At 43.9% G+C, this 25,041-nt stretch overlaps 1 protein-coding gene across 2 annotated transcripts in view; it reads right to left on the bottom strand.

The window, feature by feature from the left end:
- The window catches only part of cacna1g (calcium channel, voltage-dependent, T type, alpha 1G subunit), a 119,715-nt gene that overhangs the window by 65,092 nt on the left and 29,582 nt on the right, over positions 1–25,041 (bottom strand). For both annotated transcript variants that reach the window (XM_087175700.1, XM_023412584.2), the window contains exons 5-12: positions 23,769–24,069; positions 23,442–23,534; positions 22,402–23,308; positions 21,240–21,640; positions 10,900–11,051; positions 8,240–8,425; positions 6,235–6,349; positions 4,739–4,894 (exon numbers count right to left, since the gene is read on the bottom strand). In XM_087175700.1, coding sequence (XP_087031826.1) covers positions 4,739–4,894; positions 6,235–6,349; positions 8,240–8,425; positions 10,900–11,051; positions 21,240–21,640; positions 22,402–23,308; positions 23,442–23,534; positions 23,769–24,069 — 2,311 coding nt within the window. The remainder of the gene's footprint in view (positions 1–4,738; positions 4,895–6,234; positions 6,350–8,239; positions 8,426–10,899; positions 11,052–21,239; positions 21,641–22,401; positions 23,309–23,441; positions 23,535–23,768; positions 24,070–25,041) is intronic.

Below are 25,041 nucleotides of genomic sequence, written 5' to 3'. Positions count from 1 at the left end.
AGGCCTCATTTCACTGAGTATACTGGCCTTACACTAAGAGCCTGAGTCATGCAAACAGAGTCGATCTCCCCCGCTTTCTTTATTAGCTCTCCACCTCTAGTCTGGCTGCCCCCCCCCCGGCCCACTTACGTCTTCTCTATACCCCTGCCACATAAAACAGACTGAGAGAGGAAGATTTTTTGGCAGCACCACTGTGGTGTTCTTACCCTGAGGCTGGAAAGAAAGAAAGAAAATAAATAAATAAGAGAGAGAGAGAGAGGGGGGTGGGGTGGAGGGCTGGTGGGAGGCGAGCATTCAGTCTGAGGTTTTGATGTGCGTTTGATGGAGTCTGCTTTCAAAGAGGACGAGAAAAGAAAGAAAACACACAAAGCGAAGTGATGCAAGTGTTTTTAAGCGCTCTGTTGTCTTTCCTAAACTGCGGTGAACAGTCACTCAGTAACCCGGTTAGTCCCAGCAGCAACGGGCAGCATGCAGGAAGCAGGGCGGACCACTTTGAGATGATTTGACACATTCTCTGGCGGCCATGTTGGAGGTCTCCTGTTTGTGGCAACACAGGCAGCCGCAAATAGCTTCTTTCCACGCTATTCATTTCTGTACTGCTTTGGAAGAGACTGGTTGTTTCCTATTGATAAAACCAGTCACAGTTCAATAGCGCTGTTGAAACTTGTTAGCATTTCCACAAGTTCTCTTTTTAAAAAGAGCCAGTTCACTCAAATTGCCAAAAGATTTTTCTGTGTGGATTTAAGATTTTTTTTTTTTAATAATATCCTCAAGGATGTGTTAACAATACTAAAGTTTTATGTTGGGTAATGAGCATTAGTTTAAATTTTTGCACCTTTGTCACGTTTTTTAACATGAGTTTGGTAACAGATGGCACCAAATACCTAGACTGCTGATTCAAGCTGTGTTGTCATGCTAATGTTGTACAGTCTTTCCCGTGTGACAACCAAGTATCTTCATTTTTCACACGTAGTTTTATGCAAAAATGTGAAAAAAATCTCAGGCTTTTATTTGCAAGAATGTTTGATGTGTTATGTTATTGTACTTTCTTTCCCTCCATAGTTGTAAATCATATTTTAAGTAAATAGTGCAGCTTTTAGACTGATGTACATTGTTTTACATTTAACACTTTTGTTCACTAAAACTGGACTGAAATTGATTTTCAGTTGTTAAATACAATGATACCTGTTCAGCCTATGGAGAATACTATCAAACTGATGAGTGTATTATCAGGTTTCTACAAAGTATTATCAGGTTTCTACTGATGGAGTTACTCTGCCATTAGTGGCTCACGCAACACAATGTAATGTAATGCAGCCCGGTAATGAAACGCGTCTTGGACTTCTCCGCTTCCATTTTTATGTACAAAGACTTGTGCCTTTGCCTTCTGGCCTGCTCCGATATTTTCTATCACAGTTGCTCATCGTTTGTACTGATGAGTCATCAGTTTAATGTCCATTCAAGCTTTGGAAAAACTCCAGAAAGTCACTTGATACTGTTTATTCAGATAATGAACTGCGCTTTTACTTCCCACTTCAGAACTGTATTGAATTAGTTTGACAGCAGCGAAGATCTCAGAATCTAGATCGATAAAAGTGAAACTATACCTGAACGGCTTGATGCCACTCGGGATAAAAACACAGTAGATCTTTTTTTTTTAATTTGGGTGGAGTGGCCCTTTAAGGCAATAGAAGCAATCAATAGCTTGGAGATTTATCTGCTATATTTTATCTGATATATTATCAAGCCAGGCCTTTAATTAAGCATATATGATGCCAAAAAGCGAGCACATGCATTAATGAAAAGTACTTCTGCAAAGAACCTCCAAGCTGTAGCCACTGAGAGATCTGTGACATCACCACAAAGCATCTGTAGGGATGGGTGAGGAGAAGGGGTGGTGAGGGAAGGGCAGAGGGGACGATGGGGGCGGGGCGGTTAGTCAATTAAATGGAGGGAGGGAAGGCAGAGCTGCAGTGCTGTACATACCCCTGAGTCTACAGGCAGCTGAATTAGGCTCAGCTGGGCATGCAAGTCCTCCCGCTTGGTCACTTCCTATAGTGGAAGTGATCGGTGCAGCCCGACAGGAGAGGGAGGCGCGAATAGGAAAAGAGGCACAGAGGTGAGAGGTGGAATCACAGCAGTAGACAAGAGCAGAAGGAGAAAGTTAAAAGGAGGTTCAGCATGTTGTAACATTTGGACTCAACCATACAACAGAACACATCAAACTGCCCCGGATCACAGCGTGCAGTGCTGCACGTGTGCTGCAGCGCGGCCATGTTTTACCCACCAGTCGATCCGTTGTAAGAATATCATCCAGAAGCGAGAATGATCTTGACATACAGTATGAATGTAATGACAGCGCAGAACAGCTATGCATTGTTCGGGACATATTGTGCTCAGCACGGGAGCGTTCCTCTGCAGCTGACGTGTCGAGTGTGTGCGAGTGCTTCGCTGTGAATTTGTGGATGTTTGGATATGTGTGTTTATTGTCACGTTGAAGGGTCTAATAAAAAGAAAGAATAACTTTTTGTCTCTTTTCTTTCCATGAAGAGAGAGTCGTGTGGTTTCACTCTCTGCAGCGGATATTGGATTCTGTCACATGGACACACTGTCACAGCAGTGAGAGACTCAGTGAGTGAGAGGGATGGATCATAGGGGAGAACAGGAAGAAATAGAGGATGGAGCGGATGATGAGGAAGGAATTAAATCAAGAAAATAAAAGCAGGAAGAACTGACACCCCCACCCCGCCTTTATGTCCACAGCAACATGGACATTAAAAGTATTACTTTGAGTGCATGGCTTCGCGTATGTGTGTCTTGGCTCCACATCTCTCCTGGCTTGGCTCACATCATTCAAGCACCCGTTACCTAGCAACCCTGACGCAGGGAAAGTTTGGACAACTAAAAATAAACTTCATGTTTGCAGAAAAGGATGTAAAGTTTGAAAAAGGAGAGGGAGATTTAACCTCTGTGATGATACAGGAGGACAGAGCGGGAGAACAGAACACGAGCTCATAGACCTTCAGGTTTCCACATTTGGTCATAGAGTGCATGTATGTATGTGCTTTATTTCTCTTTCCTCCCACAGCTATCAACAAGAGTAAAACATGATCAAAAATAAGACACAAAGCAAACAAACAATAAAAACATTCAAGCTAAAATTTGAATTGTTCTCAATTTCTGTATGAGGAAATAACCTACACTGTTGTGATGCACTAAAAACGGCCTTTATGGGTTAAGTTTGGATGCCACTGGGAAAGTAGAAGCTAGTTAGTGTAGCTAATGTTAGCACTGTTTGCCACTAGCTGCTGAGTCACTAGCACTCCCTGCCCATTCAGTGCTTTGACTGACCCCCATTAACAGAAATAAGGGGTTTCTAGGTAGCATCAGCTGTCTCTTTTCATTCCAGTTGTGGTGATGGCAAATGACCAGATTGCCAAAACGCTCAGCAAATGGTTCGTCCTGTAACCTCAGCAGTCCGTAAGTTACCTCGCGACTTGAATCATGAGTCAGGGTAATGTAGCGAGTAAAAAGAGTAACAAGTGCTCAACGGCTCGACGTCAACCCCTCCGCCTGGTTATCCATCCTCTCAGACAAAGAGCCAAAGAGCATCAGAGATCAAAGCAGAGGTGTTGTCACCCCTTAAAGAAAGAGTTGGGGAGACACGAAGACAGCCAGAGACAGACTGAATACTCCTGTGATTTACTCTCTCCCTATCATCTCACCGACTATTCATTTCTCTCAGTCGCTTCATCCGTCTCAGATAAAGCCCTGTACACTTCAAATGGACTGGCTGAAAAGTGAAGGGAGGTTGCTCAATGAGTTTCAACTCCTTTACTCCGTGTGGCTCTAAACATGTTCACAGAAACTGTTTTCCCAGCTGCCTGTTTCCAAACAATAATATCCATTAATCCACCTTCCTCTCTCTCTCTCTCTCTCTTTCTCTTTGCCGTCTTGGAGAAGAATCCCAAACAATTGTGCAGTGGTGGATAACATACATACACGGGAAAGACTGGGGTTGGGCTGGGGGGGTGGAGGGGGTGCCTGAAATTAAGGAATCCAAGCATGAGACTTGATGAAACAGGGGATGTGTGGGCTGATGCACAGTCTAGTCGAGCAGACATATTTTTCGTATGATGTACTTTATGGCATGACTGCATTGGCAAATGAGCAGAACAATAATGAGGATGACTGCTGAGATAGTGGGAAAGAGTGGGAGGAGAAGAGGCTGACAGTGAGATGAAGATGAAGAGGAGAGGAAAATGAAAAGCTGCAACTGCTGTGATCTCACGTCCTCACATAACCTGCTGCAGAGAGTGCATGGAAAAATATAGATTTAATACCTACAGCGTTCATGAATTTGTTATGTATGTGTGGGTGTGAACATCCACCCATTAGTGTTGTGTGTGCCTGCACTGAAAAATAGGCACCTCATTGAGTAATTTAGCCTCATATTTCAGTGTTAAAACCCAATTTATTCTAAAAGCTAGCAGAGAATATATTGAAATTATATGTGTTAAGGCCTGGAAGTAAGTCAAATCAGCGTGTAAGATTGGAATAAGTCGACCTACATTTAAAGAAAGATAAACCCCAACTACCCGACCACCCAGAATGGCACATACGTGTCACATTCTTTCAGGAAAACAACAGATGTTGGATGAATTTCAGACGAAACAGCTCAATAATTTAAACTCTATGGTATTTGTATGCTACATATGTGTGACCAGCAACATTATACCTCCGTCTGAAAACCCTCGACCAAGATTGCCACCAGCAAGTTGAAGAGGACGTAGTTTCCAAAGGTCATAAGTGCGATGAAGTACAGGGCAGCTACGGGAGAGGTGGAGGCCATGCCGTTATATAACACCTTGTTCCAGTCCTCCTGGGTTAGGATCTAGTGGAGAGAAGAGAAAGTGTTCATGGTAAAAAGCGTATCACTGTCGAGAAAATGTTGTATTAGTATTTGTTTGTCAATTGGACAGTGTTGTGCCTGTACAAGTACAAGATAATGGTGGTAAAACTACCAGTCAAAATACTTTTAAAAAATTGAAATGAGTCCTTGATTTCAGACCCAGGTAAATGAAAACAGGATTCTCATTTCTAGAAGATGACAACTGTTGCTGGCAGATTTTATCAGACGTACTTAGTAGCTAATCAAGCTAACGCGAGTTAATTGAAAACACTGCTACTGGCTGACCTTTTAATGTTTCCATTTTAAGATGAGTTTGAACAGCTCAGTGAACAGCTCAGATAACGCTGGCTGGGGTAACTCAAGTTCAAATATCTCCAAATCCAACAAGCAAATAGCTAAAGGTTAGTGAGGCATGCTAACATCACATCTGAACAGATAAACACAGTTTCATCTATTTTTCACACTTATGCTTTTTTCGTTTTTGGCTTTTTAAAAAGGCAAAAAACCACCCCCCAAAAAACACCACTCTCCAAACTCAAAGTTACTAACTTTTGTGATATTTCAGTGGTTTTTCATAGAAGCTAAAAAAAAAACTTCAAACGCAATAAATTCTGTGCTCCACCAGTTTTTCATTTGAAACACGCAACACTAAAATGTAAAAGCTTTCATGACTATAGGTTGGATCAGTCAACTGTCTCTGTGTAACATCATGAGAGCAGACATGTCAGAACAATGTTCTGCACAGAGAGACGTGCTGGCACATTACATCGTCCCTGATCAGATGTTTCACTGAATTATACATGGTTACTATATTAAGGGTAATAAATACCATACAGTGATTTATGCAGAGACAATGGGTGGATGGTTTGACCCCACAGTGGGCCTTAAAGTCACTAATCCAAGGTGACATGATGCAAGAGGGAAGAATTCACCTATGTAAGATAGTTGGAAACGGAAATTAGATGAGTAGAAGAAAATATGGGAATAGATGAAGGCCTAGCAGGGAAGAGGAATATTTGATTTGATATATTTTATTTATTCAGGAGCGTATTGTCTTATCAGCCTCTGAATGGGGATAGGTTCAGTCAGCACCAATGATGCAAGAAGATATTCCCCGAGGGCACTTCAGCGGGTACAGTTTGATCACACGGGAAGTTCGAGATGCCAGGTGGTGGACGAACTCGCATATCTTTAGGTTATCCTGTTGCTAAATTTTTTAACAACTCAACAGATTGTCAAGCTACAGCTAAACTGAGCATAGCACAGTAAAACGTGAATGTTTAACAGAGTTAAGAGAAGGGGAGACAGGGTTTCATGCTCACCTGGAAGACAGTCACTATGGCCCAGAGAAGAGAGTCAAAGTTCTTCCTGTCTGGCACAGTGTCTTCATCCCTCTCCGACCCGAACTTACAACCAAATAGATGCATCCCGAGAATACTGACACAGGAAGGAGGGAAAACGAGGGATAAATGTTTGCCTCAGGCCAAACCCATTAGATACAGTACAAATAAATGGAAAATATTTGTTGTATAAGTATAGAAATATTCACTCAAAACTTTTATGACTAAAAAAGTAGCAAAGGGAACAAAAACACCATGTGTTGGAGTCAGTGAGGTAATAAAACAGTCATTGGTTCATAAACACTTGGCTTGTGCCAGGTTAGGTTCAGCACCATGGAGAGCGTCACAAGCCAAGGCAGTGACATACACCTTTTGTATTTTTTTTTATTTTAAAAAGCACTCGAAGGAAGATCACTGGCGGTGGAAACAACAATATAACTTAAATTTATTTCCACTACTTATTTAATTTAAAGGAATAACTCCACAAATACTTGAGTTAATCTTAGCATGAGGACTGGAAACAGGGCGGAACAGCTAACCTGGCCTAAAAATGTACCCATTAACACATTAACACATTCAAATCTCTCTAACTAACTAACATGTTGGATTTCATGTGTTGTAATTGGTAAATAAACAGTAGTGTAAAATAACGGGCTACCTGGTCCCCCCTGCTGCAGTCTCCATGCTAAGCTTTGCTAATCACCTCTGGCTCTAGTTCCATATTTACTGGACAGACATGGCAGTTGCATTGACCGATATCTATGTTACTAAGTCTTGGGTACTACTGTAGACTTGGTAGCATTGATAGCTTTTGCAGTTCAACATGTAAAAAAAATGAGTTTGAGGAGAGATGGGGATGGAAATAAAGGAAACAAGAATAAAGGAAACTGTAGTGAGATTAGGAAACAGCCTCATGCTAACTCTTGCCAACTATACCACTTGTATACCACTATGTTTAGCAGTGATTAAAGTCTTTTCAACCAAATTACCAGCTAGCCTGCTAATAAGAAAGAAAGAAAGAAAGAAAGAAAGAAAGAAAGAAAGAAAGAAAGAAAGAAAGACGTACGATGAACCAGTAGTCAGTCTGCACTACAGTCTGTCTTTTATTCAGAAACAGACACTGAAGCTCGACTGGAGCTCAGGGATCAATGAACAGGCCTCTGCTGTGTCAACTTGGCAACTCTTCACTCAAATCAAAGCCTGTTTATTATTGGTATTTACAAGGCCCTTGGAACTGTGTGTTTGTGTACATGTATGTGTGTGTGTGTATTGGACATACATGCTACCCTCACTGATATAAGTGGCATGGACAGATTAACAGAAACACCCGTCAATATAATGCAATACAATTCAACAGCATCGCAAATTACAGCGTCCAAAATGACTGATGATGATACAGACGACTGCTTTAAGTCATGCTGCTGCTGTTCTCCAACAATATGTCTGTCACTGGCATGATAGATTTTTAAACTATTGTTTTACTGTACTATTCTATTTGTCCCCATTTGTATTATGTACAAACTTTTTCAGTTTTTTCAAAGCATCATAAACATTGGTAATAACTTGTGAAAGTATTGTCTTCTCTTGGTACAGACGTTTATGTGTGCGTGTGTGTGTGTGTGTGTGTGTGTGTGCGCGTGTGTGCGTGTGTGTGAACCTCTTTAGCTTTGATTTTGTTGGGCTCAGCCACACTGCTTAACCAGGCACAAGAAAAGGACTGCTGACAAAAAGAGGGAATCACTTAAGTCTTGTCATCCCATTGACTCATTCCTCCTGTCATGTCTGTATTGATCCCTGCTTATCATGCAGAAGTCACAATGTATTGATCTATCAATTTACTTTCATTCCACACCTGTGTGCTTCTAGTTCCACCTACAGAATTTGAACTCCCTTCAGTTTAACTCTAACTTTTTCTATTTATTTCACACGTTCCTCCATTAACAACAAAAAATAGACAGTTCACACACTTTTTCATAAGACCGCCTACCTGAAGATGAAGATAAAGAGCATGAGCAGCATGCAGAAGGTGGCCACGTTGTCCATGGTCTTCATCAGCACCACCAGCTGCCTCTGCAGGGCTGGCATGAAACGCACCAGCTTCAGCACCCGCATCAGCCTGAATGTCCTCAGCACCGACAGTCCGCCACCCTGTTGACCCACGATCTCCCACACACTGAGAAGACACACGTATTCACAAGTGAGATTTGAAGAGGTTTTACAACCTTCACTTATTAATGTTGCAGATTGCAAAACAAAACGATGAGCTGGCAGACGCTAAAATAGTATTTATGTAGAGTCTCTGTGGTTTCATTAGACATCACACATTTCACATTGTCAATAATGACTTGTACGGCTTTAAATTTGAACAATAATAACAACATTTGTGGCTTTTTAGCTCTTAAGATAACATCTCTCAATACTAATACTACTAATACTAAAGATTAAAACTGTACACTATCCGGAGTTTATCACGCAATGTAATGATAACAAATTATAAATATTTTAATAAATGGTGAATTTCCACAAGTTAACACAGTGAATTATTGAATATTGGCATTTAAATATCATGTTTTTTCTTTGTCCTCGGACAGACGTGGTGTGCAGATGTGGACACAGATGCACTTCTATTCATACTACAACTGTGGATAAGTGGGATAAGAAATTTTTACTCAAGTACAAGTAAAATTACTTGTGTAAATATGTACTCAGATCATACTCTGCGTCTCGTGCACCACGAAGTCCTCCATTACCTGCTCTAAATCCAGCTTTTATGCTAGTTCTCAACGCAAACTATAACTTTAAGTTAAGAAAATTAACCTCGGTTCTCTGAAACATGAGTGATGTGTCTCACTATGGGACACGGTCTCGGTCTAAAACCTCTTCTCGTTCCCGGAAGCAGCCTCTCGGACGGCAGGTGTAGCTAACGGGTTAGCAAAACAGTTCACACAGCGAGCTAACGGCTCGGTCGCCGACCCGGCGCTACCCGACTGTCACCAAACACCAGTTGCTGCAGCTAGCTAACATACCAGCTGATCATCGCTTCTTGTTTTTAACGGAGCTAACTCAACAATCTGACATCGAAATTGCAGATCAGGAGAAAATTAACTGTTTGAGAACTGGCTCCGTCTCAGCAACAAACTCTCGCGAGACTTCGCAACATGGATCTTTCCACTCTGTCGGTTCTGGTTTCACTGCTGCAGCACTGGCGACGTTGCTTTCCAACCACAGACGTTTAGCGGGTCCTATAAGTGAACCCATTAATCAAAAGTTCAAACTGAAATAAAGCTTCTTTCTGCTATTTCTTTGCTTAATAATGCTACTGTTTTTCCAAAAGATAAAAATCGGCAAAATTAGCCGCAATTTCACACATAACATTTTTAGTGTTGTATTATATTGTAACGTTTTGACACGAACAAGCAATCACGACCACGCCCACTTAGGAAACAGGAAGTGTATTTAGCATTTAGAGTAGCCAGACCCAGCATGCACCTGTTGGTCTCTCCACGTGGCAGGTGTGTTTGATTTGGGACACCTGGCGTGGTTGCCCAGTGGTGCATCAAATCAGCAGCTTCTTCTCTGCTGCAGCTGCTGATTTTGACTCTTTTGTTCTTTTTTTTTATTGCCATAATAGCAATAGTAAAACACTTTTAGGAAATGGAGAAGCCATTATCTTAGTGGTGTTCACCACAGCATTGCACTACCAGACTACAAACTGCAGCATCGCCCTGCTACAGTAATACCTCTTCACTCTCTCTTGACTATTCACTACCCACCCAATGGTGATATCACATTGTTTTGTCAGGGCTGCGTTTGGGTACATTTTGTTGGATGGAAAGTTAATATGACTGTACCTTTATGCTCTGTAGCGGCTGATTTCCCCCAGGTTTCATTACATCACCACTGTGTGCTTTTCCTGTATAATAATGACCATGAGAATGTAAAGGGCCTCAGGTTATGTATTCCCAGTGGTAATATTTTAAAAACAGAAACAGAGAGCAGCGACAAAGGGATCCCTGTATCACAGGGGTAAGTTAGTTTGGCCTCGGGCCAACTTTTTTCTAATCCATTAGATTGGGGGGCCAGAACAAAGGCTAATTTAAGATATTGATAAAAATGCAACTGGAATTCACTTTGTTACTGTTCAGATATGTGGCGCTGTGGCCCACAGTCACAGATGGGGGGGGGGGATCATATTTTTGGGTAGAATCGCAATCCACGATCTTGCTCATCATCTGCATTCTGTGTCCACTCTGATTTTATTCTAAAAGGTCCTGACTGGAAGTTGTGGTTCCTATCTTTTCGCTTCTTTGACGCTTCTTTCAGTGTACACGTTTGACTGACTGATTTACTGAACTCCTCTTTTCTTATCATACATTGTATGTCTACTCCGTCGGAGGTTTGCCAATCAAGCAATAGAACCTTTCGAACTTCCTTTCAGAACTTTTCAGAATAAAACATTGTCGTGCTTTTATTTTCTAGGCAAAACGGCTAACGAGGAAATGCTTCAGACGGAGATCTATTTTAGCAAAATTTAGCAGCCCAGTTATTATTGCTGGTGGGGCGCCAGTCGCCGACCACTGCTGTATCATTTCAGGGGTTTCTGAAAAATAAAAATCTTTGTTTAGGAAGTCCTGCTCTACAACTCACCTGATGACCACGATGATGCCATCGAAGATATTGTAGGGGTTCTTGATGTAGCCAAAGGGCCCATAGACTAAAACCTTCAGCAGCATCTCCAGAGCGAAGAGGCTGGTGAACACGATGTTACTGATCTCCAATGCGTTGGTCAACTCGTCAGGCTGGTGACACAGACACAGAGAGGTTTAAAAAGGAGGAGATCGTTAATGTATCGCCGTAAGTGCATGCAATCTGCACTGATGATAAAACCTGTGAAGAAGCAAGATGTTCATATGACTACAGCGACAACACCTGCAGTGTCACATGTGCACAAAGAAATGTGTCAGTGACTAAATTCAATTAAAATCTGACAAATCTGCCTATGCACACACAACTACTTTTCTCACACATGTACACCACACACACAAACACACGCACACACACACACACACACACACAACCTTTATCTCGCACCAGGACACACACCACTCACAGTGCTGCGGCTGAATGTGCCTGGGATGTCTGCTCAAAGCTCATTAGAGAATTGGGCTGCCACTCACGTCTACATCAAACAACTGGTGTGTGTGTGACAGCATTTAAGCGTGGGTGTATGCGTGCCAGAAAAAAAAAAAAGAGAGAGCGAGCAGACAAGAGAAAGAACCTGATCCAAAACATAAAAGGCGCGGCACAACCAAATACAGCACAGTATGTAAATCAGACGTCTACACCGCCGCGTAGCTGTAATCATTGGCGAGGAGAAAAGAGCCGATGGGGATGATGTTATGTGTCTGTGGACTGTGGAACACCCCAGACAGACTTCATGAGGCCTTTCATCTCGATGCAATAAACAGTTTACACAACTCAAACATGATGTCACACACACACAGATTACACTGACACGACACAGTGGATGGAAGGTGTTGAAGGCCTGATCTGTGTTTGCATGTTCTCCATCATAAATGTTGTAAGTGAATGTGTGCATGTGTGTGTGTGACTGCCTGGCTTACAGTCTCAGTATCCCCCAGTGTGTGTGTGTGTGTGTGTGTGTGTGTGTGTGTGTGTGTGTGTGTGTGTGTGTGTGTGTGCGTATAAATAGAGACGTCGTCCCTGCAGGAACATTATCCCCAGGCTGAACCAGGAGGTAATGTAACGTCATGTAAACACAGTGTGTGTCTTTAAGCCCGTCCTGGTGGGCTGCCACTAATCACTACGAACAATGACTGTTTGAGCAGTGATTACCCAACACTAGGATGGATACACAGAGAAAGGAATACAGAGATTAGCATCAACACTTAAATAACAGAGCCTTGTGCTGCGTTATAGCACCAGGTAAACAACACTGACGGATATGAGTCGCTTATTATGAAATATCGTCACTGTTGGTGTTGTTTCAGTGGGGTTACAGCGTACCTGCTTTAAAGCAGTAAACACTGAAATAGAATTTCAATTTTTGCAGAAATACAAGAGAATAGTTCTTGAAATTTGGTTGAAATGGGTCTTTCAGTCCATGTGTGCCCAGAGCTAGTGTGTCAAAAGCAACCATCATCTACAGAAAACTTCAATAAGAGTGTTTGACAGTTTCTATCTGAGTTTGAGCGAGTCAACACTCACAAGTTGTTGCTTGGTGTTAAGTCATTATTCCAATAGGACCTGCCTTTGGCTTTAGCCCCTAAGGAAAAGAGTCCAGCAACATCACAGCCTAATATTACACCATAACCCATAGCATGGACGATGTTAAACTGTAGACGCCATGTAGAGAGTAGAGCACGACATCTTCCGCCTCCTCCCTCCTTGTTAAATAAAAAAGAATAATTTGCCCATATCCTGCAGAGCAGCTCCTGCCGGTGAACCCCGCTTCCTGAAAAACAAGCTTTTCTCTGGTTTTCGAATCACCTCTTTGTCATCGTCTGTGCCTCGTGTGTCCGTGTCTGCGTTCACAGACACAGACGAATCTGTTTGTTTGATCCCACGGCTTTAATGTGTACATTCATTTGAACACTGACACTGAAGCGCGGCGGCAGCGGCGGCAAATCCTTCATACGTGCACGCGCACATTGTGCGATTAAGAAAAATTCAAAGGGTAAACAAATGCAGGGGCACTTAGATGTTTGTGTGTTCTTTCAGATGAATGCCCTCACACACACACACACACCACAAATGCACATACAGGTGTACCCCAAAGTTACACTAATAAGCATGTGGACTCACACATCCAAAGGCCACACACATAAACCCACACAGCGAGCTCTACTCCCACACTCATTACCATGTATGCACACACACTGTATGCACAAAGCTCTGCACCTACTCACACTTATAGCCACGCATGTCGACACACACGTAGAGCTGTATAATACATACAGTTGATAAGCCAGAACAAGAAGTACAGTTTTTACGAGGTGAGACTTGGCCTGCAGACATCTGGCCTTGAGAGGTTCAGGTCATTATTTTTCCCCCACTGTTTCTGCTCTGCTATTGTTCCAGCTTGTATATTAGACATTCCTCAGACATCATGCAAGAGAATGAGACCATAAAAGCCTTTTTTTTTTTTTTTTTTCACACATAGAAACGCACACAAGAACACACAAGAACATGCACACACACACACAAGCTAGCATCACCAAAGACTCACAGCCATTAGTTTATCAAGACAGGAGAAATTTCTTAATTGAGTAATGGCCACAGAGGTGTGCAGACAACCTAGAGAGAGATGAATGTGTCCACGTGTGCAAGTTTTTTAAATGAGAAAGACGTCCTCGCTTTTCTAATTGCTTCCTCTCATGGCTGTGTCCTGTGTGCAGAGGCTGCAGGCGCATTAGGGGGGCGAGGAGTGTTGGATGAGGAATACGTGTAATCTGGTCAGCGTCAAATGTAATGTCACCTAATCTGAAGTGATCTAATCTAAATGGGATGCTGCGCTGCGTTCCACTCCAGACTGTCAATGATGCAGTACCACGTCTGGTATGTGTGTGTGTGTGTGTGTGTGTGTGTGTGTGTGTGTGTGGGCGTTTGTTAGTTTAATCAAGTGGTTTGCTTAGGCATGTCACAAAGGAGGAAATTTCAACATGAAATGGAGAATGATACACTCCCTGTTATGGCTGGTTGGTTGGTCCTGATTTAATAACAATTATGAGGCCGATTTGTCTCAGACGACTGAGGGCGTTTTCACACCTCCAGCTGGTTTGCTCTGGTCCGATTCAGTTGATGACTTTCTTGTACTTGTACTCTCTTGCACCCGAGACCTTGGGGCACCCCTGTGGGGAGATATACTGGGGGAAGGGCGCATGTCCTTGTCATGGCACATTAAAGGAACGCTCGAGCTCGCTGAGATACCAGTCATATCAAGAGAGCACTCTGCCGACATGCCCATATTGAAGAATACAGATAGCAGGATGTGGTGGTCCATCATGTGAAAGGCTGCTGATAGGTCCAGCATGATAAGGATGGAGGACTGAGCTGCAGCTCCGGCTGCCCTTAGGGCCTCCGTCACAGTCAACAGAGCCGTTTCACTGGAGTGGCTGTTCTTAATGCTGATTTGGATCGAGGAGGGATTTCCAGGAGGAATTTAAGGACAAACTACTCATGAGGCTCCACCGAGCAGCCAGTTGGTTTAGCTTAGCAAAAAGACTGGACACAGAGGGAAACAGCTAGCCTAGCTAACCCAGGGTGCCAGGAAATAGTCCGGCACATGTAAGACAGCAAATTCTCATTTTCACATTTTGTTTTTTCTTGTACAGATTAAAGAAACAAGGTATAATGTGTAAAGTAGTGAGCTTTAAACTTCAATGTAAAACAATAAACAAAGCATTTGCCATATAATGTTATGTTATACATGCTAGACTAAGCTAATCCTGACATTAGTGGTATTGATCTTCTCTAACTCTCCTCCAGAAATCAAATAAACATATTTCCTCACATATCAAACTATCCCTTTAAATCTGGTGTTCCACAGGATCAGCTTTAAGGCCTTTGTTGTTTATAACTTACATATACGATCTGCCTAATGTTCATAAATTGGAAGATGATATTTAATTTGCAGACGATAGTATTATCTTTTATTGTCGCAAAAATCTTCAACAGAATCTGATTAAACTATTACTAAACGTCAAGAAAACTAATTTCATGTCATGTGAACCTAACTCTGATAGAACAATGAAAATGTATATTTAGATCATTTGCTCTTTGAGAAAAGCCATGTCAATGTGATTCCTACAGGTAATAATGATAGAAGTCGAAATAGAAACCACATGTTGACATGATTTCATCTTAAATAGGATAAAAAAGAAGATAACTGATTACAAGAACCATATGCATTTCCTTTTCAGAACTTCTGCCAACTATCAACAAAGTGCAGATGTTTCTGTTTATATGTATTATTTCCAACATACTCTGCCGCCGCTGTCTTTAATGATTCTTTTAGCATATTTAGCACCACCTACCAAACTGCAAACAGCCGTCAGCTTAAACCTGGATTTTCAAAAACCTCAAACGTCAAATACAGAATTTCTAATTTAGAAATATTATAATCTGGAATTCAATCGTCAATCATTTTGCTTTTAATTCATTCCTCATTGCCTGTAGTTAGTATGTTGTTATTCTGAATATGCATCTCTAACAGTGTTTTCCAATACAGCAAATGTTGAAAGCAGCGCTAACAAGAACAAAAATAAAATGGTCGAGTCAGAGCAGGACCTGAAAGGAGACCTTGCTAAATACAGGCAGCAAGTTATTTGACATGTCACTGAACCAGGAAATAACTGGATCTAACATTTGATCACTTCATTGATTCTCCCCTTTTGATTTCATGGCCTTAAGGGCTGGAAGAGCCCTCCCTCTATAAACCAGGATTAGGAGCTGTTGTTTCGCTGTTTACGTCTCACCATTGCACAAATTAGAAAAACACTTTCCTTAGCCCCGTCTTGGAGGGCGGCCAGTGTCTTCAGATGCTAGCTCTACATTCCTCGAGCAGGGCAGGATAAAAGCTGAATAAATATTGTCTCTGGTTGAAGCAAGAGGCAGAGCGAAAGGGTCTTTCCACTGACTCTCTTGGTTTGGCACCAGGAGAAGCAAATGTGTGTGTGTGTGTGTGTGTGTGTATGTGTGTGTGTGTGTGAGAACAATACAGCACGAAAATGCACCAAGAGGCCTTCAATAAACACACTGAAAATTAAACGTTAGAACTTTAAACCAATGTTAATGTCTGTCCTCATAATAACCGAGCCCGTCAAATGAAGATGTCAGGCTGCTTTTATTTTGAAGGGAAAAACCAGAAGGAAAAGATATCGACCTCACTGACAGATCTATTCTACAGTCTTCAATCGACATTCCCGCCTCACAACAACAACTCCTCCAGCGTTCTCTGGTTGTGCCTTTACTCAAGTACAGCTTCAGGTGCACGCCCAGCTTTTAGAGCGAGGGAGATCGCTCCATCCTCTTTGTCCAGAACTTTGATTTATGTGATTATGTGATTGAGTTTGTGCCAGTTAGTGAACGTTAGCATGTGGTGCACCAAACCAAGGTGCTATAAATAGTGGTAAATATTATTAATACTAAACATTGGCAAGTTTTTCTGAGCATGTTAACGCGCTGGCATTAGCCTATACAGCCTAGCTTGGCTTGGCCGACACTTCAATTGAAATAAAAGACACAAGACAACAACAGAAAACGCTTCCAAAGTGCAAGTCCAAGCAGTCAACCATCACTGCATTTCACTTGAATTTCAGTGATTTAATAAAGAGCATGCCGTTTTGATTCAAGGTTGGCTAACTGAATTACTGCAGTTCGTTCATGGATCCATGTTTTTGTTGTGAGTAGAAATGCAAGTCAAAGTGGCTGCCAGCGTTTTTTTTTGTTTTTTTTTTTAATTTCAAGTTTCAAGTTAATGGTTTCACTGCAAGTGGCAGCGTGTTTCAGCCGCACACATCTGCACTCAGGGCGAGCGTACCGCTGCCCTTTACGTCAAGTCTCACGCACTTGACTTCTCAAATTAAACCTTCTATTCCTCAAGAACAAACACACACACACACACACACACACACACACACAAACAGCAATATGTCACTGTTGAGTAGCACTCAGAAGTTTAAGGACCATCTACAAGTGAGTAGCTCTCAAGGTTAATAAAGTCAAAAAACGTTGCCTTGTGGAAAATATAGACGAAGTGACCCAAAAGTGACATCGGATCACTTTGTGCCCATATAACAGCTACACCCCGAATCAATACTCATGTCAGAGCTAAAAGGCTTCCACTATAACAAGCATCAACAATTTCCAAAACAGGAACCATGCATTTTACGTCTCCCTCGACACCCCTGTCTTTTTCTACGCCTCTTAACTTCTCCTCAAGCTATTTTGGCGTCAGCGGTGTTCGCCGAGGGAGCGGAGAGGTTGACAGGGGAGCCTCAGAAAAAAAAAAGGAAGTAGGGAAGAGGAGCAGGCCGTAAAGACGAGGGGAAGTTTCTTATGCGAAGCGAGAGAAAAGATCGACCTTTCCAAGTAAATAGGCTACGAGCCGTGTCACACAGTTGGCAGATACACAACTATTCCATCAGCTCCACCATAAATGGTAATGCTCTTAAACTGTATGGAGAGATAAAGCAGACACCCTCTCCTCACTCTTACAAACCATCCGCCTCCACTCTTCCACCCTGCAACCCCTCCATCCCTCCGCCTCCAAGTCCTTACACTCTGTCATCCCCGTCCAACACTCCACTTAATCATCTTTTTATCCCTCCATCTCTGCGCCGCGCACACATTCACGTACGCCGCACTCACCGGCGCCTGTTGCCCTGGCGGCGAAATGAATGTACGGAACGTTTTTCACGTGCGGCGTTGAGTGTTTGTGAGTGTTTGTGTGTGCGCGCGTGTTTGTGAGTGCGATAGGAAGCCAGATAGGAAGCAGACAGGGTGCTCTGTTGTGTGTCACGGACAGGGAGGTTTTTTAGGTGCCCCGGCTGCGTACGCGCTGATGGGTCGCAGGGTAACAACATGTTTGTGTTGGGAGGACGTGTGTTTGGATGTACAGTATCTGTCGTGGTCCATCTTCTCAAGAGGCCTGCGCATGTAGAAGAGTGAGTGTCGGTCCTTGAGATAAAATGTCAATATCGAGTTCTTATGATGAGACTTAAAGCTCAGAATTGCAGCTGCTGTTTAATAAATTCTTTTCTGGCTGAAGTTAAAGCTGCACTTAATATTTATAAATAAACAATGGGTCGAAATATTACGTGTAAAATGAAAGATGTATCTTTAAAGTGACAAACAAAAAATGAGCAAGTCTTCCAACCTAAACAACCATACAGGTCGACATGTGGCAGATGTTTTAACGTGTCTAATTCCTTCTTGAAACTCTGAACTCTTAGAAAAACCTGATCTGCGGCTGAATGGTGCAAAATACCAGATCTACTGTGTGTGTGTGTGTGTGTGTGTGTGTGTGTGTGTGTGTATCATCCGTTTACAGAACATTGGGGGGGTGGGGGTGGGGGGCTGAAAAACAGGTCAGCTTGATCGATACGCTGTCATACTCAACAGGGCCGCAATTTCTTAAAGGTACAGTTTTCCCCAAACACAAACTTTGACTCGGATTCAGCAGATGATAAACGGAAAGTTTTACCTCCATCTATCAGGGGTTGTGTTAAAGACAGTGGCATCGATGATCGATCTCCTGGGCAGATGCCACAGTGAATGTTTAAACTCTGATACTGGCAAAAAGTTTTTGATCTTACATTGGGGTCATATTCTTTTTTTAAAAGTTATTATTTTGGGCATTTATTAATAGACGGTGAAGAGAGAGAGTGAGAGAGAGAGAGAGAGTGAATGCAGGGATAGAGCGCAGGGGAGGATATCACTTAATGGATCACTGATTTATCGTACCTGTGATGCAGGCTACCTCTAAATGCTCTTTGCATTCTTTATGTAATGTGCTCTGAAAAGCGTCTCTCTGTACATCTGCATACATAATAAAAGCCCTCCAGGATCAGCTCCTCCCCCCTCATTAGATCTCAGCACATTCCCGGCGGCGCTTCGGTCCCTGAGATAATTAGAATCAATATCTTAAATTTAATTTGTGCGGCAGTGAAACACCTGGAATGAGATTATAAAATACCTTCACTGCTGTGAAGTGTTGGCAGGCTCTTACTATGAGGCAGCTGCAGGACGTGTTGTATCAGCCACCGAGGGCTAACTCTCTGCATGAGGACGTTACGGAGGTGGGGCCCACCTTTGGTATTCAGATTTGGTTCGAGAGCAGAGAATGCAAACAGAAGAAGAAGGAAAGGAGGTGGACCTGCTGAGTCAGAAGTTCCTGGTTTTACTGTATTCGGCTCAGGATCCCGAGGGACCCCCATTGATCTACAGTCTGTCAGGCAAAGATATTTCTTTGCTATTGGATTTTAATGAAGAGTTATAGAAGAACATTTTAATCTACAATCACTATTATACCTCGAGTCCTAAAGCAGAATATTTTGACACCGTTCATTTGAATGATTATACGCAAACCAGACCTTTACACCCTCCTTCACACAAGCGAGGACTTGCTCAGGGAAACATCATTTTAAAGCACTCAGCGTCACCTTGAGCTAATCCCCCTTCGCTCCAAACCAAAACTCCTCATAGCATTGGATCGCAAGGCAGCTCAGTCGATGCTGTTCAGCAGACCCACAGAAAACACACTGCGTTTAAATGAGTCAAAAACACCCGGTCAAACCTTCTGCAAACTTGCCAGCTTTCCACACATCTGCGTATACCTCCGTCTGAACGGCAGGTTGCATCAAATCAACTTAAATGAGCACAATATGTGTTTATTTAAATACAAGGATGATAGTAATTAGTAATTAGGGAACACACTGTGCAAACAAATCCAGCAGGAAACATGGCAGGACCCAGCCTCTTCTCCGGGTGGAGTTACTGAGACAAACAGAGGCTTACTGGTGCTTGTGTTTATTGGTTGATGGGCTTCCAATCAATGAGGTGTCTCGGTGAAGTTTTCAGCAGCCAGTCTGGAGACTGGAGGGATCCATGTTACCCAAACAAGGAGAGAGCACTCCAGAGAGAAGACAAGAAGAAGACAGGCTGGAGAGGAGGGAGGTGGTGGAGGTGAAGGTGAAAGGAGAGTGAAGAGGAGGGAAAAAGGAAAAGAGTCGGAGGAAAGAGGAAACACAGGAAGAGAAGAGGAGGAAGGAACAAAACCACAACAAAAAGTGTTGAAAAAAAAAGTGTGTGTGTGTGTGTGTGCGTGTATGTAAGTGTGTGTGTGTGCTGAGGATGTTTGGCATCTGGATATGTTTACAGGCACTGGGTCAGAGATCGAAACCCCATAAAACCTGGCCAGGCTTCAATCCCCCACTACACAGCTACACACACACACACACACACACACACACACACAGACACACACTTGTGTCACTTACTTTACTCGTGTTATATAACTTAATAACACGTGCATTTATCCACTATTTCACTCACATGTCGCATTATTTTCATGAACCTAAGACTTTGGTACATTTCATCCGCATCAGTGGAATTTCAAAAAAGATGGGCTGAAATCTTTCAGCACTTGGGGCCAAAATATCTGAGCTGAGATTGTTGTGATATAAAACAAGTGGGTATGATCTTATATGCAGGTACCTGAAGAAATAATGTAGAAATTGATTGATATGCATTTTCTTATTTCAGTTCTGCCCGTGTCGGGATATGCACAGTGGTGGGTGGAGCTGCTGCTGCTGTGTGGGCTTTACTTTTATTCTTAAGATAGCAGGGGAGAGCCGGGGTTCAGTGATCTCCCAAACTGCTGTGCGTACAGGTTGCATTCACGCGCTGGTGAAATCTAATCACAACGAGCGTCAGAACGACCTCCAGATGTACCAACGGCAGTCTGATCCCAGACACGGTATCCTGATACAGTTAATATCAGGTGTAAATGTGGTCAAAGAAGAAAGAAACCCAGGAGTAAAAAAAAACAAGTCTGAGAGTGAAAGAAAGAGAGAGAAAATCTCTGTCAGATGTTGTGGGGCCTTCCTCGCCCGTTAAATCACCCCTGTCTCTCTCTGTTTCCTCTGTCTCTCATACTCTCTCTCTCTCTCTCTCTCTCTCTCTCTGGCTGTAATTACGCTTGTGTAAACAAAAGAGACCAGCGAGAGACATCAGGAATTCCAGTTGGGCCTGTTGGGAGCAGTGTAGCTTACACAATCACACAGAATGACACGGACGTCCACTGAGGATCTATACTTTTTTTTTTTCTGGCATCAGTGGATATTCCCGCTGTGAACTTTTGTGTGGTCATTCAGCTTTGCCACTCTCTCCGCAGCATCATGCGACAGCCGCATTCAACTTTACACACTCACACTTTTCTCAATGAGACGCACATGCACACGAACCTGCTCGTGGTACTCGATCCCCATGCTCAGAGTGTTGATCAGGATGGCGATCATAATCCCCCGACCGAAGTACTTGCTGTCCACGATCTTCCTGAACGTGTCGCACACCAGCCTCCAGAAGTGAACCACCTTCGCCGCTGTTTTGCCCAGCCTGCGGTGCTTCTTTTTGGGCTGCCGGCTGTCCCTCCTGTCCCTGCGGTGGAGGTCCTGCGTGAACTCGTATACGCCCTCGCTGTCCGAATCGCCGGGCGTCTCGTTGCACTCGGTGCCGCCCTCTGATTCATTGGCGAGGGCCTTGGCGCAGTAGGGGCAGCTCTCCGGGTCCAATGTCAAAGCGGCCGTGTCCATGGCGCTGCTGGTGGTGCTGAGGTCACGCGCCGACAGCTGGCAGGAGAGCTGGGCTGCAGAGGAGTGAGAATGACCAGATGCAGAAACTGCAGTGAAAAAGTGCTTTAGACAAACAATCAAATCCAATGAAAGAGATCAGTTGTGAACAACAACCTTTTTGGAGCGTTGCGTGTTTGTCAGAGGGAGTGTGTTGGACGGTGATGGACAGCGTGTGCTGTATGAGTAATGACTGTGCTGTGACCTGTCTGGCCGGCAGCCACTGCTCCGCTGTCTGTGCAACCTGAACGGACCTGGCCTGACTTCAGTTGAGCCCAGCGGTTTTCAGAGCTTGGCCACAGGCAGACAAAGCTGGCCGCGCGCTCAGACATGAGGTATTAACATTTATCAACTGGAATTAGCCTTTCTTTCCGTCTCCCACCCTGAACTGTGGAATAATTTGAAGCTTAATCACGAGAAATCGAGATTCTGTGCTCCGGCAAATAGGTGATTACAGAACAAAAAGACCACTCCCGTTGTATGTCGCTTGATTTACTCTGATGTGGAAATGAAACACTTATTCTGAGTGAATCAGATACTCTTTGTGGTTTCCCAAAAACCCCATGATGGCTTCCAGTTTCTTACTTAAAGTGGGGCAGAAAGAAAAAAACCAATTGTGCATTTTATGACTAAGGCATAAAAGTTTCAGCATGAAATCTAAATACACCAAGGTTTCATTTCAGACATGGAGGCGGTTTGTAACTGACCTCTGGTGACCCTGAGGCCTTGGTCATCCATTATAACAACGTATATCTTTTATCCTAAGTGAGCTGTCTACCTGTGGGGGTGTATGTGTCCACCAGGCTGGATGGCCGTCTCTCCAGGGACACGGGTGGGATGTTGAGGTTGAAGTTGATGTTAGTCAGAGTGCTGGCTGCAGCACTCCCTCGTCTGGACTCTGCGAGGACTCGGGCCTGCAGAGTGGGATAGTTTTTAGGACTTGGAGCGGCAAAGGGCACCGAGTTCCTCTTAACGGCCCTGGACGCAGGCGCCGGGGCCAGGGAGAAGGAGCTCGGAGTCGGCGCCATGCATGCGGGCGAGGGGGTACAGCAAAGAGTTTCCGCGTTGAATACACTGCGAACTGAGGCGGAATCAGCAGCTGCTGCTGTCGGACTGGACAAAGCGGCAAGGTTTGAATCGGAGGTGGCTGCTGTGACGGACGAGGGTAACGCCAAAGTGAGATGCCCGGCGCCAGTTGTCGCTATAAGACCCCCTCCGTTGTTGTTATGAGCTCCAGCCTCCACATCCCTACTCTCCACACACCGGACGCTCCCTCCTCCCCTCACGCTGCCATTTCCCAGGTGGTAGTGGTGGTGGTGATGATGGTGCGCCATGTGATGAACTGACACTGATCCCTGCCTGGAGGACTTCCTCCTCCTCCTCTGGCTCTGGCTACGTTGGGGCTCCGTGGCCGGCGGCGAGGCGGCGACGTTGAGCCCGGCCCGGCGAGCCAAGAGCCTGCAGATATGGACCACTTGTTTGGCCCCCTTGCGGATGATGTGAACCAGGTACTTGAGGAGCTCATCATAGCAGGAGCCCGGCTCGGAGAGGGAGGCCAGGGTGCTGGCGTTGGACATGAAGCGCACCCGCTGCTCCTTCATCAGCTGGCTCTCCCGCTGCTTGGTCTCCGAGAACTGAGTGGCGATGACCACCAGGCACAGATTGATCATGAAGAACGAGCCGATCTGAGGAACAAGGAGGGGCAGACGACACTGTTATTCACACACTCAGAACGGACGCTCACACACCTGAAACTCCGACTGACCCACTCGCTCAACCATCAGCACGCAGCTGGTGGCGCCACGAAGCGGCACTTACAATGATGAGAAGGATGAAGTAGATGAAGTTGTAGAAAGAGTGAGCATCCATCACAAAATACATGATGTCCACCCAGCCCTCCAGGGTGATCACCTGAAGAGAAACGGAGAGAGGGAAGAGAAGCAAGAGTAGAATTAGAAACACACATTAAAAGAAAATCATATTTCATAGTCCAGAGTTCCAAACACAAAGACTCAGCAGAAGAATAATCCCCACGCAGTCAAACCCGAGCGGCAGCCAGACTGATGGGACAACTCGTGTCCAATCTGGCTTTTGTCCTCCCCCCCGGTTCATTTTATCCGTCTTACTCTCCTGAAGCCGTCTCACCTGAAAGATGGCGATCCAGGCGTAGCAGATGTTGTCAAAGTTGATGGCGCCCTTGAAAGGATTGTAGGGACCATCAGAGCACTTGGTGTAGTACTGGTTCCAGTTGACGCAAGTGGTGTTGTCGGTGCTGTTGTAAGAGTCCATGTCCAAGTCGCACTGCAGGCCTCCCTCGTACAGCTTGGGCACCAAGCTGCAGTCCCTCATGCCGTTGTCTCGGCGCTGAGAGCAGATGAAGGGGCTCTCGTCGTCGTTTTCAGTGTGGTAGTAATCGTGCAACTTCTCAAACTTCACAAACGAAGGTCTTGGGGGAGGAAGAAGACACAACATCGCAGGGGTTACTGGTTTTTCTTCGGTGTGATGTGTTCTGGAAGTTGACAAACCTTTTGAAAAAGTCAGCAGATTGGCCGTGAGCTGGTCTTTTTCTTTTTTAAGTGTTACCGGCCTGTGTAGTAAATGTTCTCTTTGAGGTCAAACACCAACTGTTCTATCAACTCTTAATATACAGCATCTTACAGGAAGTGTCAAATACACTTCCCTTAAAGTAAGACTACGTAACTTTTGTTTTGAACAGCAACAGGATAATGGCTCAGTGAACTTTTATCACATTTATCTAAAGCTTGCTAACATTAGCCACTGAAAGCTATCGAGCCCATCACCGTTTCAGTGCGGCTTTAGCTTCTGTCTTTGTCGTACTCTTAACTTTACTTTTACACTTTTTAATTTTGGCAGAATTTCAAACAGATCAACGTTGAAGCCCCAAAGTCTGTGGGTTTTAATCCCACGCAGCAGCTGATTTCATTAATTAACACTCCTTCAAACAGATAGAGCTAATCAGATGAGCCAGCTGTAATTGTGTTGACAGACCTGGGGCTAAATGGCTGAGCAGAGCCCTGTGTTTATTGTGTGAGTTGGATGGACAAAGTGTGTATGCCGACTACACCACCTCTTGGGATTTCTGTTACGGCGCACTCCTCCATCTGGGATGTCTGGAAGTTGTGAGATATCTGGGCTTTTCTGTCAACACCTAATTGTAGGATATTATCAGCTGTTTTGTCTTGTTTTTGCCCAACAGCTGTAAACTCTGTGAAACTATGTTAAATTGCATTGTCCTGATCAGGGCTGTAAACTAACGGTCGCCACTCGCCAAATGCGACTAAAATATTCCCCTGGCGACTTAATTTTGGAGGGCTACATGCCATGGGGCAGGTAAGTGTTTGTCACAATATAGCAAAACATTGCTGCGATAAAATGCCTAGACATTTTTGGAGGTGCA

The sequence above is a fragment of the Seriola lalandi genome, unplaced genomic scaffold (assembly GCF_002814215.2).
Source record: "Seriola lalandi dorsalis isolate HSWRI2012SDOR001 ecotype SW California unplaced genomic scaffold, Sedor1 jcf7180002054483, whole genome shotgun sequence".
NCBI lineage: Eukaryota > Metazoa > Chordata > Actinopteri > Carangiformes > Carangidae > Seriola > Seriola lalandi.
The sequence above is the reverse complement of the archived record's forward strand: the minus strand, read 5'-3'. Positions and strand labels throughout refer to the sequence as shown.